The sequence below is a fragment of the Rhinolophus sinicus genome, chromosome 1 (genome assembly GCF_057876585.1).
Source record: "Rhinolophus sinicus isolate RSI-liver-muscle chromosome 1, RSI-T2T, whole genome shotgun sequence".
Taxonomy (NCBI): domain Eukaryota; kingdom Metazoa; phylum Chordata; class Mammalia; order Chiroptera; family Rhinolophidae; genus Rhinolophus; species Rhinolophus sinicus.
This window is the reverse complement of record NC_142501.1, coordinates 66132942-66149701: the sequence shown is the minus strand read 5'-3', so window position 1 is coordinate 66149701 and position 16760 is coordinate 66132942. Positions and strand designations below refer to the sequence as shown.

The following is a 16760-nucleotide window of genomic DNA, read 5'->3' as shown; positions in this document are numbered from 1 at the left end:
ATATTTGTTTAGCTGTTCGTTCCAAAAGGAGAAAGGTTACAGAAATTCAAACAGAATGTATATAACATTAATCAATTTAAGAAAGAGCTTTGCAATTATCTGATAGAATGAGTGGGAACTATAAAATCTGAGTAAGTCAGATCTGGACAATCTACATTAAATTGCTTTAGTATCAACTTCCAATTTTAACCATAATGTACATCTCTTAAAAAGTGATTTCTGAATATATAGGGTGTCTTGGTTGGTTGGTACTTTTTCACTGGGTAAGAACTGTGAGTAGCAAGAGAAGCCATAATGGAAGTTTACGGCACAGGCTATGATGAGACCACGTCTGGGTTTGGGAAGCTCTACAGTATCCCCTTGTTTTAGCAAATACCACTTCTGCTGCAGAAAGCCACACTAACTCATTCTTCAGCTGTTGGTGCAGGAGGGGTGTAAATAAAAATGTGAGGTAGTTCTTTCCACAAGAGGGAAATATTTGTCTACATAATGTCCCTGCAATGTCTGACAAATTACTAGAGCATCTGCTTGCTGTCATCTTTAACTAAATTCTTAGCTTGGTCTTAACTGAATTTGACAAATCCTGAACTAGCTGCAGTTCACAGGCCTTATTTTCTGATCCAGACATGACAGAAGACACTAAAACCCCCAAAAATTTGAACCATAGAGACCACTAAGTACAAGAACTGCAGAAGAGTAAGTATTAAAAAGCATATGGGGGAGCTGGTGAGCATGTAATAATTTACCAGAATCTGTGTATAGAAAAGAATGAAGACTGGTGGGGAATAATTTATAGGCTCTGCTCCCAAGCTTACCTGTCATCTTTAAGGTTAAAAAAAAAAATTAAAACATAAGAGATTTGAAGTTCTAGCATGATAGAGAACAGGGCTGAGACTATATAAAGGAAAACTACGGTAGAAATATTAAAGGTAAAGGAACAGAACATCCTGAGAAAAAGGAAGAGCTGCCTACAAAAACTTTAGTTTTTCTTTCTTGGAATTTGCACATTTATATTGAACAAATAAGAAACCAATTACAGCTGAAAACATTTGCATTCTACACTCTCCAGGCTGCTAGACAAAGAATAATACCAGAAATATTATCAGGAGTAAAAATATAGTTAGAAAAGGGGAGAAAAAGTAAGGTAGGACATTAAAATTTTATTCTGAAATTATCTCTGGCCACGACAATAAAATTTAACAAATATTCACTGAACAGTCTTACTCCTGCCATCAGCTGTACAATACACACAGTATCGTAGAACTGGCCACTAGGATTAAAATCCACTAGAACATATTTCATGTTAAGTGGCGACAGCAGCATCTCACAGAAATTTTTACATACATATATACACAGTCCACATTCAACCATTTTCACATATTTTCAGTACACACAGTGCAGCATATTACAGTCACGTGTCTAAGTTGTTGCTCGATTAAAAACCCAAGCCACTGCCTAGACATAACTGTAGCAGTTGAGCTGAGTATAATTACAATTAATTTTATATATGTCCATAGCAGAGAGATGTACAAGCCCCTAAGAAACAAGAGTTCACAAATACTTTTTTAAAATGCTACCATATCATTATGTTGGGCAATATTAAAACCTTTACCAACCAAATCAGTTTTGTTGTTTTTTTTAAGTCTTCTGCTTCCCAGAAATATTCTTGATGAAAAAAATTATAAAAATGAATGCTCTCTTTAAAATAATTCACACGTTTAAGATTCCAATATGGCCCAATGCTACTGATGCCTAAATGTTCCTAACATTCTGATGGAGTCCTTCAACGTGACTCCCAACCACCCATTAAGTTTAAAAGTGGCTTAAGTGCCTTGCACCCAAATTGTAAAAACCCCTGGCCATCCTTACTAGAGCCAGGCACATAGAAAAGGAATGCACTTTGGTTCATACCAAATGCCCTGGGATTAATCACACTATAAAATTAAATGGTTTGAGGTAAATTTTTACAAATACAGTTGATTTTTGTCTAGTGTTAGCATAACAAAAAAATATCATTTAAAAAAATCAGTCTGATGTTAAGATACAACAAAGACCATCTTTAACCCCTTAAACGTAGGAATTCTCTGTGTAACTAACCAATGGCTACCTTTTCAGTGCCTGATGATAATTCGTGCCTTGTGGTTTCCGTTAAGGCCCAGAAGTAACTGGATATTTAAGACAGATGTATCTTTGCAGAGGTGGGTTCCAGCCTTACTGCCCAGTATTCAAAGAGTTAAAGTGGCCAAAAAAATGCATGCCCTACAACATGGCATTCAGAACAAAAGGCACATTGTTAACACTAAGGGCACAATTTCTCTTCTACTGTTAATCTACACTGTCTTGCATCACTGTTGTTCCACTGTTGTAGCAATACACGTAAATGGTAATGCACACTCTGGTGGTGCAAGAAACGGAGCCAGAGGAGACTGCAACCAAAGACAGGACGACACTGTGCTATTCCTAAATCTGCAAACAGCTCAGACTTCCCTCGGCAATGGTAACCTGTGAGACCAAGGACTGTTTCCACGCCAACTCCAAGCAGCCTATCAGAGCCCTTCATTAAGTTAGGTTTTAAAATCACCAAGATGCAACATTTTTCGCTTTTTGACATTAAGCGAGAATTTTTGAAAAGCAGCTCTATCAGTAAATACCGAACATGGCGGCTCTTGTGAATAAAGGAAATTTCACTGTATTTTGGGGGAGAAGGGGAGCCCCACCGTGCTGCACATTACAGTTTGGCTTAAAAGTTTCCGGTTACATTTGTGAATAAAAAGATAGTCACAAATGCACTGTTGGCATCTTAAGAGCCAGTTTTGTGTGGTAAGGGAAAGACAAGTAGAATTCGTCCATTTATAAATTTTCAGATGTATAATCATTTTACAGGGAAATTCCTATTAATAGCAGGCTCAGGTTCATATATTCAAACATAAATGTGAAAGTGAGTGAATATGGAAGAGGACCATTGCAAGGGGAAAACAGCTTTGACGTTGTTGTTTATTTTAATGACCTAAAGAAGCTAACCATCATTAAGAGGCTTGTGGTTTTACAGAGTCATCATACCAAGTCTCACATTTCTTATGCCTCAAAGCCAAAATTTTCATGATAAATACATAATCTTTAAATTCTGTAAGCCACTGATTGGGGGTATCGTCACATGAGCATCATTTAAAATGCAAATTACCAACACATTGCACTTCCACAGATTACACAGAAATGTGTACAATATGGTAAAGAATTTGACCAGGGGGAAGCTATCAGTTCTAAATACAGAAGTACAAATTAATCAATTTCTCGGTAACACCCTTAAATAAGTAAAACAAATATCAACTATCTTATTAATAAGCTATAAGCTAATCTCATTACTGTTTTTTTGGCAAATATCTATAGTATTTCCTGAGCATTTTTCTCCACCATCAACTGACAAAGCCTCAACATAAGTAAAGTGTTTTGTTCAAAACTACTTCTTTCTTTTTAAGTAAGAGAAACTGTTGGATTAATATTAAAAGAACTTAACCGGAAACTTTCTTGGCCTCACTGGGGACCATGCTTTAAGTACTTGTAAATCAATTTACAGGCAATACAATATTATCTGTGCATATAAAAGAGTATTTATCCTAATTTATACTACCCAAACCTATTTCCAAACAGGCAGCAATCTTTCTATATTAAATTGCACATACTAAAAAACATTTTTCCACGTGCCCTGAAATTGATATATATATATCACTGCTCATACATTAGTGATAAAATACTGAAATTTCCACTGTGAAAATAATTATTATTCAGAGAAAATATTCTTTTACTTTAACTCTCAGTTACTTTTCCAGGTAAAGTGTCATTCTCACAAAAAACAATCAGTGCAATCCAAAAGAAAGTAAAATAAAATAGAGGAATGCAATTTCTGTGGTTCTAATGATGCAAAGAGTAAGTCAAACCATTTAACTTGAGGTTGAACTTTTCCTTCTTTAAATTTGTTGTTAAAAATTGGCCTTACTGAACAGCCACCTCGATTTCTGTTCATCGAAGGGATTTTCAACCCTCTTTTTAAAGCAAGAGTTGATAACTCTCCCAGGCTAAGAGAACCTTACAGTGGCACCTGAAAAGTGGGAACTCACGCTACTCTGCTAAACCTTCTTTGGAACTGTGGAAATCCCCACCTTAAGTAGCTAGGCTGCTGTTCTTTTATAAATTGGAATATGAAACGATGGTCAGATTCACAGCTGAACTGTCTCTTTTCTGCATTAACAGTCTGGGATATCTATTTGAAGGAAGGACAAAATACTGAATGCAAGCAACAGATGTGTGGTAAAAGAGGAACAGAGAGGAGAAAAGCAGAGAAGGGAGGAACAGTTCATGGAATACATTTCTAAATTTAGGTGCAAGACCAATTCTGTAATATGAAGCTTCTTTACACAACAGCTTGCCGATCCTATTAGCAAATTTGAAGAAACACACACATTTCCATTTATCCACCAGGTCTGCTTGGCCAGCTTTGACAACATCAGAATGCTAACTGGGCACTTAAACCTTGGGGATTTTATTTTGTTTGAGCACGACTTTAGAAAAAAAAAATCTCTAAGGTGCAGTTTTTCTTAGAATATCATTTTCGTCCTGACCATTCTCCTCCCACCATAACTACCACCCAGAAAACCTACGGAAAACGGAAGAAGGACATGCCACAACTGTGCATGAACCTGGAGCAAGGAGAGAGAAGGGAGGGTGCTTGGGGGCAATCACCGTGGGGAGAAGATACTATGAACCATAAAAACATAGTGAATGTCTTTGACACCAATCTGTAAATGCATGGCAGTCATGAAGTAATCAATGGCCTGCCACTGATGTTTATTACTCTGCCACACTAAATACAGTAAGGCTCATCGTACTTTTAGAACACAAATAGTTTCAGAAAGTATAAAAAACTTAAAGCATTGTCCCCATGTATTTTATAAAAACAAAACAACTTTCTTACAATAAAATAAGTGCTGAAGAGATACAAATGAGTTGTGTTATTGAGCAAATAAAAACAGGTCTGAGCTACTCCTTTTTCAACTGCACTAAGGCTCAGCAACATCGTATCTTTCAGATTATCAGCATTGGGGGACTCAGCTCAGCTAACAAGTTTTGGCAAGACTGTCCTCGGCTGAATATTCCCATTGGCATCTGTCATCTGTGCCAAATTAGTCCTCAGTTTGGAAGCGGAGCTGGAAGGTGGAGGTAACTTGGAAATGGAAGTGATAGCACCAGTGCTCTCGGTCAGCCTTTTCACTGCCGTCTTCTCCCCCGCCGGCGGCTTTGGCAAGCGCCTCCTCAGCCAGGGGTGCCGCAAAGCCTGGCCAGGGGTCATGCGGACCACAGGATCCCATTCTAAACACTGTTTCAAGAAGTCAAGGAAAAGGGGATCGTCACAGCCCTTCAGTGCATTCCCCCACTCTCTGCTCTCCGGTGGGCCCCTCAGTTTCCCCCTCCGGGAACGGCCTCCGTTGAGGACCACGGAGCCGTCTGAGAGAGTCGTGACAGTGCAGTACCGAGGATAACCCTTGGAGCTCACAAAATTTTTGGCTCGTTTGGATGCATCCAGCAGTTTCTGGGAGGGCATGCCCAGCAGTTCAATCATACAGGCCAGCTGGTCGCCTTCATCTTCCCCAGGCAAGAGGGGGTACCCAGTGAGGAGCTCGGCTAAAATGCAGCCCAGGCTCCACATATCAATGGGCATGCCGTACCTGGCGCCAAGGATCACTTCCGGAGCCCGGTAAAAGCGGGACTGGATGTACGTGTAGACGCGCTGATGCTCGTAACAACTGGAGCCAAAATCGATCACCTTGATACCGCTTCTACCCTGCTGCTTGAGTAAGATGTTCTCGGGCTTAAGGTCACAGTGAATGATTCTGTTCTTGTGCAAAGCCTCCAAGCACTGCAGAATGGAGTGGGCAAACTTGCGAACCAGAGGCAGGCTGAAGCCCTGGAACTTATTCTTCTTGATGAGCTCGTAGAGGTTCATGCTCAGCAGCTCGAACGTCATGCAGATGTGGTTGCGGAAGGTGAAGTTCTCCAGCATGTGGATGACATTCATGGTGTTGTCCTTGTCCTGCTTGCGCAGGTGTTCCAGGATGCGGATCTCCTCCGCCGCCTGCCGGTGGAAGCGCTTCTCGTTCCGCACCATCTTCAGGGCCACGTGCTGGTGCACTTTGTGGTCATAGGCCTTGACCACCTGCCCAAAGCTGCCCTTCCCAATGACCTTGAGGACCTCATACCTGTAAGCCACGTGATCATGGGGCACCTGCACGTACGATCCCTGGTCATCGTCATAGCCTCCGTTGTTGGGCCCACCCGTCATGCCCTGGCGCTTCTTCGCATTTGGACCCAGGAAGTATATTTCAGGGTAGCTGAAAATCTCGTGGTGTTCGAAGGTGGTCAGCTTCTGCACGTATTGCTTCATCGCTTGTTCGGGTGTCAAGGGGGCGGCTTTCACCTTCCCCACGCCCTCCATAGACTTCAGCGAGGTAGAGCTGCCCTGCCGTCGATGGACGCTGTCCAGCTGCCGCTCCGGCACCCCCGGCAAGCCCGCCTTACCCACCGCTGCGAGCCCGTTGGGCTGTGCGGTGAGCACCGCCCGCTTGTTGCTGTTATCCTCGAACAGCTGCTGCACCTGCACCTGCCCATGGCCGAGGCCGCCGACGTGCAGGTGGTCGTTCATGGTGTGCTTGCTGCCGCCGACCTGCAATTCAGAGAAGGAACATGAGGGGCACGGGAAAGGACTGTCCTTGCAAACGGAGTATTTTATAAGCCAGCCCCAACCCCACCCACCTTTACAGAATCCACTGTGCTTCGAATTGACAGTCAGATTCGGATTTAGGAGATAGAGAGAGGCCGCCCACGGGGGACCTCAAGGACATCCTGACGGGGATAGTGGAAATCATGCTGACAGCCTCTGACAACATCAAGGACAAAGAAGTTCCTGGGCTGGGGAAAGCTACAAACAACGTGGGACCTGAAAAAAGGACCCCATACATGTCACCCCTAGCAGACGAGCAGTTTGCTGCACACACTCAGGGTCTCTAGAGTAGGTTCCCTGTGCAGGCAGCCTACCCTTGTTCATTCTACACCTAACCCTTAGCCCAAGGCCCAGCACACCACAGGCGTTCCACTCAATCCATACTTGACATCAAAACGAAATACGGCGCAGAAAAAGCATGAACCCATAGACTCTACACTGGCTCCACTGCTCCCAGGTCATAGCACCTTTCCCGCTTCACCTCGTAGCTTCTTTAGGACCATGAGGGCAGGGACCACGCCTGCCTTGTTCACTACTTTCTCCATGTTTAGCTAGCTCTAGTCTGAAACCACTGGAATCTTCATTCTCGATAGTCACTACTTGGAAATCTAACTGATTACACCTAAGAAAATGCATGACCCAGTGGCAAAGAAAAATGAACTTTTGGGCTTGAGAGATTCCCATGTAGATACACACTGCAGCATATTGTAAACCCCTAACCTATTTTTAAAAGTTTCTGGGCTTCACTGACTGAGATGACCATTTAAGGCCATTCAGCCCAACAAACCAACCGTCACACTCTTTTGGGCCTTCCTTTGGTCAATGGCTCAGCTCTCCTAAGACACGTATTTCTCTGGGCTGCTGGGATACTCGGGTTTCCAACAAGGAATACAAAGGAGCGATTTCTATTTTCAGGCACACATGCCATCCCTGAACATTCCTGTGTAAACAAAACTGACCATGGAAATCAGGCCCCACTCCACCCCCAGCCTTCTACTGAGAATCTGTGTGGGATTTCTCTCTTTTTGCATTATTATTGCAAAGAGGTGAAGGGTGGGGGAGGACTCACAGTCCGGCTCGCCTCCTAGTCAGGAATTCTTGCCACCTTAGACAACTGCCCACAAATCTTAAAGCATCCCCTTAGGTGACTTTGATATTTCTTATCATTCACAATCCATCTCATTCATTCCACCAACGTTAACTGAGGTCTAGCCACAGAGGTGGCAGTCTCTGCCCTCAGCCAACAAGCTGAAGTCCTTTGCCATCTGTATTTTTTCTATAATCGCCTCCTAAATGCTACCTTTTGGGCTTTATATATCACTAAAAGCACAGGCGTGCTCTGCATATGTAATATAATAATTCAGGAAGTGGTTTGGGATCACCTAGATTATAAAATGAAATTCCAAGAGCTTCTTACCAGCAGACCAAGACCTTCCAATTTTGTTTAACTGACACATGGCATGTACACACTGACTATCTGAGGAGTTTCGCTCTGCATTCTTCTAAAGCCACGTACACCACTGTACAGTACTTGGGCATTATCTGAGGCGTCATTTCATAGATTGAGGGATTTTATTTCTCAGACAGATTTCTGGAAGACTTCTAGTTGAACCTCTTTATTAAATTCATAGACGACAGTCCAAGCTAAGTGAACTTACCCTCTGTAAGGGTAGCTGGGCAGGTTATTTTATCCTTGTTCTATGCCAAAAGCAGAAGAGTCCATAAAAATGAATTAGGAAAGTCTTGGGTATCTATAATAGTACAGGCAGGCTTGTCCACTGCTTTTGTTCCCAAGCCTCGCTCTCTGCACCCTTCCTCCCCACTGTGGTCTTTCAAGAACCAGGGAATAAAAGGACCTGAAATTAGAAATAAATCTCTCCTATAGAACCATACTCTTCAGGGCAGCATGGAAAAATTTAAGAAAAACCTATACTGTGTTTCCCTGAAAATAAGACCTACCCCCAAAATAAGCCCCAGTTAAGATCGTCAGCTAGACAGACACATTCAGTACGTTATGACGATGTTCCAGAAGATGACATGACTGTATTTGAATAAATGTGATTGTTGTACATGAAAAAAATAAGACATCCCCTGAAAATATGCCCTAATGCGTCTTTTGGAGCAAAAATTAATACAAGACCCAGTATTATTTTCAGGGAAATATGGTATAAGACCCGGTCTTATTTTCCGGCAAACACAGTATTACCAGTATACATGCTATAAAAAGCATGGTTTCATTAGGGACAAAATTAACCTTGGGGCTTTAGGAATTCCTAAAAAGATCGCAAAGTAAAACTTCCTGAGTGTCTGAAACTGACTTCAATTTTTACAACAGCAATTTTAACGTTTTGCATAATTTAAAGTACAATCACAAAAGCTCAGTGACTAATACTAAAGAGTGCTTGCCAATTAACTTGAACACTTCCTACCTTTCCAGTCTTCTCTTGGAATCCTCCACAGGGTTAACCATTAATTCACCGACCCGTAGGTGGGTTCAAGGGTCCCACAGGGTTCAAGCCTCCACTCTCATGGCTTCTCACTCCCATAACCTGGTTGATCGTGACCAGAGCCAGGGCTTCTGCGACCACCCACGGGCTGACGTCTGCAATATCTACACCTCTAGCTCAGACCTACCCAATCTGTGTCTCCAGAGCTCAAGGCTTATGTGTCTAACCACAGATCAGCTGCCTTTCCCACAGGCAACTCAAACTCAACTCATGATGCTTCTACCAAAACAGTTTCCACCTCCCTTAACCCTCAATTTCTGGTAAACACGAGGCTTCAGCCCCACAGTCACTCAAGCTTTAGCCCTGGCTATCCTTTTCCATGTCTCCCTCACCTTCCCAAACCGTTGTTAAGCTTCCTCATGTCTGTCTATCACACACTGCCTCTCCTCACACTCCCGTTCTTTCATTGGGACGACTAAAGCAGCCTCCTAACATGTACCTGGGTTCTAAGTCTAGAATTCCTCTAATCTCTTCTCTCCCTAGTTCTTCTAGAGTTACTATTCCCAAGTGTCACTCTGACACTGCCCTTGCACTTGCTCAAAACCTACGACAGCACCCATTGCCACAGATAACACAAGAACTAACAGGCAAGAACACAAGATGCTAAAAATGTAGAGCCTAAAAGACCTGAATCCTTCCAATGACATCTACAACTCTCACTGTTCTCTTCGAGAGTAACAAAGCTGGATTCCCCAAGACCTATGGAAACACCATGCTCTTTTGTGCTCCTCTGCTTTGCGTGAGGTTATGTCTCATAATGGTTAGGAGTCCAGGGATTTTCAATTAGACACATGAGAGCAGAATCCCAGGTACACCACTTGCTAATGGTGTGACCTTGGGCAATGTATTTAATCTCTCTGCACCAGTGTCCTTATCTGTAAAAAGAAGGTAACAAAGATACCTCATTAGGGCTCTTAGGAGGATTAAATAAGGTGCAACGTATGAGGTGCTTCGTATAGTAGTATAAGTAAAGGAGAGCTATTATTATTGTCCTTCCCAAATACTGTGTGGACTCCTTTCTAACCATGTTTTCATGGTAAACTGCTACTCACCCTTCAATGTCCAGTTCAACTCTCACCTCCTCTATGAAACTTTCCCTTTCTCTTACATTGTGCTGATATAGAGAGGGTGCCAAAAAAAATATGTATACACATTTTAAGGAAAAAACTGTATTAAAATTGCAATACTCAATATATACCAACAACGAAAGACGAATACAAATCATGTGTATACTTTTTTTTTGGCACCCCTGGTATTGTAATACTTATTTCATTTTACTGTAATTGTTTTAACACCTGAGGTACGCACCTGGCTGTAAGCAATGTAAGCAATTCTGGGGCAGGGTACCTCTTATCTTTTTAAGTCCCTATTAACATAAACCCAAACAGACAGTAAGCACCTGATCAAAATCTGTTGAATGGAAAAGGGTATATCAGTAAATCCTTGTTAACTCTCACCTGGCTGAGTTATTCTTGAGCAGAACCTTGGTACCTTCCTAAGAAAACATGAAGTGAAGGCCCAGGGAATTGGGAGTCATCCCCAGGGACCCACGTCACAAGATGTTAGGCTTGCAGTGCGTCCGTGGAGACTTGGAGGCAGACGCCAACAGTTCAAAGCACCTGTAGCCCACACATCAATCAAACACCTAAAAGTGATGTGTGGTATCTTAAAAACTTTCCCTATGTTAAGGAGGTTCACTTGAGAGGCTCCAGTAAAGGAATTTGAGTCTCAAAAACTGTGGGACTCTAACCCAAACTCAGAAGCAAAATTAACTAATCTGTGAAAAGGGGGGGGGGTACCCTAGAAAAGCCAAAACACTTCCAGAGTACCTACGCCACGACTCCATCCTAAACTGAAGGATACTAAAAGCCTCTCACTGTCACTGCGCCTCTTGAAGTCTGAGACGGAAGTTATTCCTGTTGCCAAGGCCTACCCAGCACAGTGTCTGTCACGTCTGAGCTTATGCACGGAAGGAATGCAATGGTTAGATGCCTACAATGTATAGGTTACAATGGAGAAACCTACAGAAGCCTTCTCTGACCATGCAATATTTTATTAAAAATGATGTAAGAACAATAGTCTAACCAGTTTGGTAGTTTTAGTCTCTTCCAATAATAAAATGGAAAGCAGCAGAGATTTCACTGTGCTAACATTTCCGGGTGTTTTAAAACTTCTCTGAAGTCGTCTTAGAGATGAAATGTTGTGGGAATAGAATTGAGTACAAAAGGATTGGAATTTTAGCTCCTCCTCAAACATACTGATGGTCTGTGTGGTCCTGAGTCAAGTGTCTACTTTTTCTTCCTCAAAATAGTACTATTTTTAATCGGAATATTCATTCTTCTTTCATTCCAATTATTTCACAAAGGTAAAACTGGTAGCTGAAGAGTGCTTTAAACATTAAGTGACACAATACTAATATTTGGGAATTAAAAAATAAGTATATTAATATCTGCCATACAACATTAAAAGAAAAAAACTAGTAGGAATGAAGATAGTTATTGGGTACACTTTTAGGACAAACAGATGAACAAAATGACTAAGTGTACAATAACATATCCATGGAGATAGGGAACACAAGGGCCATGAACTAGATAATTCCAAAGTTCATAATCTTCATAATCATATATTTATCCACCTACAACATCATTTACAAGGGAACATATGAGCAGGTTCCTATAACAAAATCATTTTCCTTTCATTAATGCTCTTTCCCCCCACTCATTCTGAAATAGCTCTTCCCAGGTACAATTGCTGTGGAACTAAAAACTTATAAAAACCTGAAAGACTTATGCGAATATGGACCCACAAAGGTTCTTGCGTTTGTAATGAAACTAATACAATTTCCTCTAGAATTAGCAGTCAATCCTGGGCTTGACATGAATTGGCTAGGGAATCTTGACCAAAGCAGTTAACTTGTCTGTTTCCTCACCAGTAAAACGAAGGAGTAGAACCAGATAAATGCTGTGGTCGTTTTACACTTCCCTGTTCTAGGAAATCTGCAATGATGTGCGAATAAAATCAAAACTAAACAACACTTTCAAACCACACTTTCAAAACCAAGCCTCTAATGAGCAACAGCACACTGAAATTTATAGGTAAATTAAAACCAGGTAAATCAGGCAGATACCACAGCAAAATACAAGCATCCATCATTAGGGTTCCTGAGAAGCACCCTCACCTCTTTTCATTTCAGGTCCACTACTGCTATTCTGTTCCTCCAGGAGACACCTTTCGTTTTCTCTAATCTCATTACATATTTCAATTGTAAAGAGGCTCTGATCAAGCAAAGCCCATCCATATAAAACTCGAACCCAGATACAAACCAAGTATTTTTCCCCCAGGTCACACCAGGTCATATGATTACATCCAGACATGGAAAAAACTGGATGTTGTATTTTCCAAATTGTCAGGCGATTCCAAACAGATAAACCCAAACCCTTAAAACCAATGGCAAGACCTCAACTAAAACATCATTGTGACAAGATCATTCAAGCATAACATAAGCAATCAACTAGCCTACTGACAGATTCTCTTCCACCATCAACAGTCCAACGCAGATCAATTAACTTCTGTATTGTGAATGCTTAGCCCCTGGGTCTAGATGTGTCAGGGAGAAAAAGGGAGGGAGGGAGAAAAGATTTAACGATAAAACATTTTCCTATACAATTTGTACACATTTTTCCAGGTCTCAGAGAAGACTCTCCACTCCAGCCATCTTCTCACAAACTGTCCCCTGATAAACAAGTTTCTCCATAATGCATTACTCTCGGAGCTGCTCCTCTGTAGGCTAGAAACGGCCTTTTCTACAAGAACTCAACTTTCACTTAGCCAACAAAATAAAATCCATAGCAAGCATCCCTCATATAGCACTATCTTAGGCAGTTCCTCTGTAAGATCCAACTGGAAATAAGACCCTGGAAACCATCACCTCATCCTGTGCACAACTCCTCCAGACTGGCAATTACCATCCAAGGGCCATCTCTGGGAGCTGAGCAAAAGGTACACGCTGAAGTCAAATCCAGCTGGCCAATCTCTGCAGCCACCAGTCGGCTGGGCTCTCCCCTCCCTCTAGGCTCTCTGAGGGACCCCAGCACCTATCAGGTGCCAGTCCCTTCCTACCTCCAAAACAAAGCTGGCCCTTTCCTTTTGAATACTATCCACCTGCAGAATCCTACAGGGTGGCTTGTTGTTCTGACTGCTGCCGTGCCTTATTTTTGTGAATGTTAATTACAATTTCTGCTGTGCTCAAACCTGTAGCACTCATAAAACATGCTCCCACACGCGGGGGACAATTGGTGGTGCTCCCTGCTAGCTGGAGCCAGGCCTGGGAGGCTCTTTGGGGATCGATTTTCCGGGCAGGGCGGCCTGGCTGTCCCCTAACACATATCTGTTTCTATAAATACTCACTATCCAACGTGGGGGGAGGGAGGATGTTTACCCGGTCAGAGAAAGGCGGTCTGGGAAGCAAGGACAAAAAACGAGAGAAGAGGCAAGGAGGAAGTTAGGAGGAAGAGGAGCGCAGGGGTGGGTGGACTCTGGAGGGGAAGTGAGGGGCCCACGCCACGCATCTTCCTTTGTGGCTGCAGCTTTGGGCTCGCCCAAGTTATAGAGGGCGGCGTCCAAGACAGGCCACTGGCCAGGGGCGTGGAGATACTCGCACTTCGACCTCTCTTCTGCGGGCGTCAGAACCCCGCGAGTCCAGGCGTTTACGCCCCGGGCCCCTCCCGCACCCCTTCCCCTCGGCCGCCGGCGGGCTGGGTCTCACCGTGTGGGCTGCGGCAGCAGCGTTGCTGGCCCGGAGGGGCGGCAGGGCGATGGGGGAAGGCGGGCCGGTCCCCACTCCAGTCCGGGGGGCCCCCGCTCCAAGCCCCGGGGAAGCCTGAAGCTGACGAACGGCGCTGTCCCCTCCTCGGCCTGGGAACCACGCGCGGGAGGAGACAAAAGAGGGTCAGGGGGGAGAAAGTCACCCAGACCCCATGGCCCCGCCCCACCCCTCTGGGCAGAGATCCCCGCTCTTCCTGGGGAAGAGACGGGGACAGTAAAAATGGGCGTCTGGGGAAGCGAAGGGGCGCCCAGGACAAGAATCCCCAGCGCGCACCCACGGGCAGGGCTAGAGAGGCTGCAAAGTTAAGTCGGGCCTGGGTGCGCGAGTTCGCGACCCCGCGGGGAGTCAGGTTGGGCGGTCCACGTTGCAGGCGGCCGCAGGCCCGGAGCCGGCTGGAATGCCGACGAGGGCGCCACCGCCTCTCCAAGCCTCGGGCGGGGGAGGCCCGGGACGGACCCTGCCCACTGGGCAGGGTTGGAGGGCTCCACTCGGAGCAGCCTTGGGGCCCGCGTGCAACAATGAGTGGAGCCCAGGCCAGGGCGCGCCGTCCGTCCGGGAGCCCCGCCGCAGGGCAGACTTTGTTCAAGGTCCCGTGGGCAGCCGGCGCCCGCGCCACGAGGGCTGGCTCCTGGGCAGTGCAGAGGCGGCAGGGGCGGCCCGGCCTTCCTTACCCGTCGGGTAGGCGGCGGGAGCGGCGGCCGAAGGTTTCCTGGTTAACATGGCCGCTGGAGAGGAAAATGCATTTCAGGGCTGCTGTCTCCGCCGCCGCCGCCGCCCGTCCTGCTACTTCTCGCGGCCACCGCCGCCGCCGCCTCCTGGTCGCCCCTCTCGCGGATCTCCGGCGCCTCCTCGCCGCCTCGCGTCAGCTACTGCCAGACACACACAGTCCGCTGCATCCCCTCGGCCCGCGCCCGCTGCTGCGAGCCCCCTGCTCTCCTCGCCGCCGCCGTCCTCCTCTTCCTCGGGCGGCTGCAGCACCCTCCGGCCCGTGCACATGCCTCGCCCTCCCCTGCGCCGCTGGCCTACCCGGTTCCCTCACATTGGGCGCGGGGAAGCGGGCTGAGCCGCGAGGACAGACTCGCTTGGGAGCCTACTCCCGGGCTCGCGCGCGCGCCCCTGCGCACACTCGCACAGGCACCCGCGCGCATCGCGGCCGAGGAGGGCAGCCCCGCCCCCGCTCCCGCTCCAGGCCAGCGCGGGTGCAGGCCCCGCCCCGGACTCCCCCCAGCCTAACCACACAGACTCTGGTACACCCCACCCCCACCCCCACCCCGCCACCCACAGGAGTCCCTCCCCCAACCGAGTCATCTGCATGGGCACCCCTCCACTCCCGGGAAAACTCTGCGGCCTCGGCTCACCCTCCGCCTACCCCTACGGCCATCTGCCCTGCTCCCCTTAGATCCCCTACTAACGACCTTTTTCCCCCTCCTCGGCCTCCCCAGCCCCTGCAGCACCCCTCCTTCCCAGCAGTGCAATCTGCTGTTGCTTCCCTCCTACCGAAATTGCTGCAGAGACCCCTCCCCTCCCATGCGCGCCCCCAAATACAAACGCATTTTCAGCTTTCGGACTTAATGGCTGCTCACAAACAATACTGCCCCCCTTCCCGGTCCCAGTGGCTTAACCACTCCCTCTCCCTCAATTTATCGTGTAAATCACTTAGTTGTGCGAGGGTCACCTCGGTAAGTGAAGCCCGCCTGAAGGCCGCAGCTTAGCCTGGTGACCCTCAAGCGTGGGCGAAGGAGGGGGTTGCACTCCCACCTTCACCTCTACCATACAAACCCTCCCCGATTTACTGACACCAAGTGACCGCTTTCCAGTCGCTAGGACAAGGGGAGGCTGAGAAGCGCGTGCGGAGGGCTGCTGGGGAAGCAGTTGGCTGTGGGTTGCTAGGCAAAAATAAACATCAGAAACACCTCCCATTTCCTTACAACTCCGAGCCTTTACCCTGCGCGGCCACTGGGAGAAACACACCTTCCTTTAAGCGCAGCCGTAAGAGAGTGACACCTTTAATTCCTCTCACCGCCAGAGACATGTTTCTCTTGCCTTCCTTTCTAAGACACATGGAGAATTTCCCTGCCCTTTTAGTTTGCTGTTTACAGCTTCTCTTTCCCTTGCAGACTGAAAACTGTTTGCCCATCTCACACCTGCACCCTGTCGTGTGCGGGGCATATGCCTTTGTCCAAAGGTCACACAGAGTTTGTCATTTCAACAGTTGGGGTGGGGGTGAAGAGAGCAATTCCTGATGACTGGGCAGAAAAAGTTATACCGTGCACTTTCTTCCCGAGACATGCCAGGTTTCTGAAGTTCTGTAGACCTGGGTCTACTATGCTTTACCTGGGATATCTGTGGGCTCCTGGCTGGACCAAGTTGGCAGGCCTGAGCTAGTCCAGATTCAGATCAGAAGGAGGCCACCTCCTGCAGAGTCCTATCGCCCATACTGTTTGCAAATTGTCATAGCCTCTCTGCCTCCCAGAGAGATCACCGGTAGCTTTGTTTGTACAAGTGTCAAAAACGGAGTATTTCAAATGTAAAGTGTGACCCTGTCAGAGTCTCCTACAGGGGCGTTAAGGATAAAGGGCATTGCAGAAGGAAAATGGCAGAGTAAAATTTCGCCTAATAATATGTCCCTCCAAAAAATTAGGTGCCTTCCCCAATA

At 46.0% G+C, this 16760-nt stretch overlaps 1 protein-coding gene across 2 annotated transcripts; it reads right to left on the bottom strand.

Moving 5' to 3' along the window:
- Nucleotides 1–1140: 1140 nt before the first annotated feature.
- DYRK2 (dual specificity tyrosine phosphorylation regulated kinase 2) lies at nucleotides 1141–15268 on the bottom strand. 2 transcript variants are annotated; one of them, XM_019748969.3, is made up of 3 exons: nucleotides 14776–15268; nucleotides 14045–14193; nucleotides 1141–6715 (listed from the first exon to the last, which is right to left on the bottom strand). In XM_019748969.3, the coding sequence occupies exons 1-3, from the start codon at nucleotides 14822–14824 to the stop codon at nucleotides 5108–5110; spliced, it is 1806 nt and encodes a 601-aa protein (XP_019604528.1). In that variant the 5' UTR covers nucleotides 14825–15268; the 3' UTR covers nucleotides 1141–5107. The 2 variants fall into 2 exon arrangements, with proteins under 2 accessions (XP_019604528.1, XP_088656734.1); XM_088800608.1 differs by lacking the exons at nucleotides 14045–14193; nucleotides 14776–15268 and adding an exon at nucleotides 9202–11050.
- Nucleotides 15269–16760: the final 1492 nt, after the last annotated feature.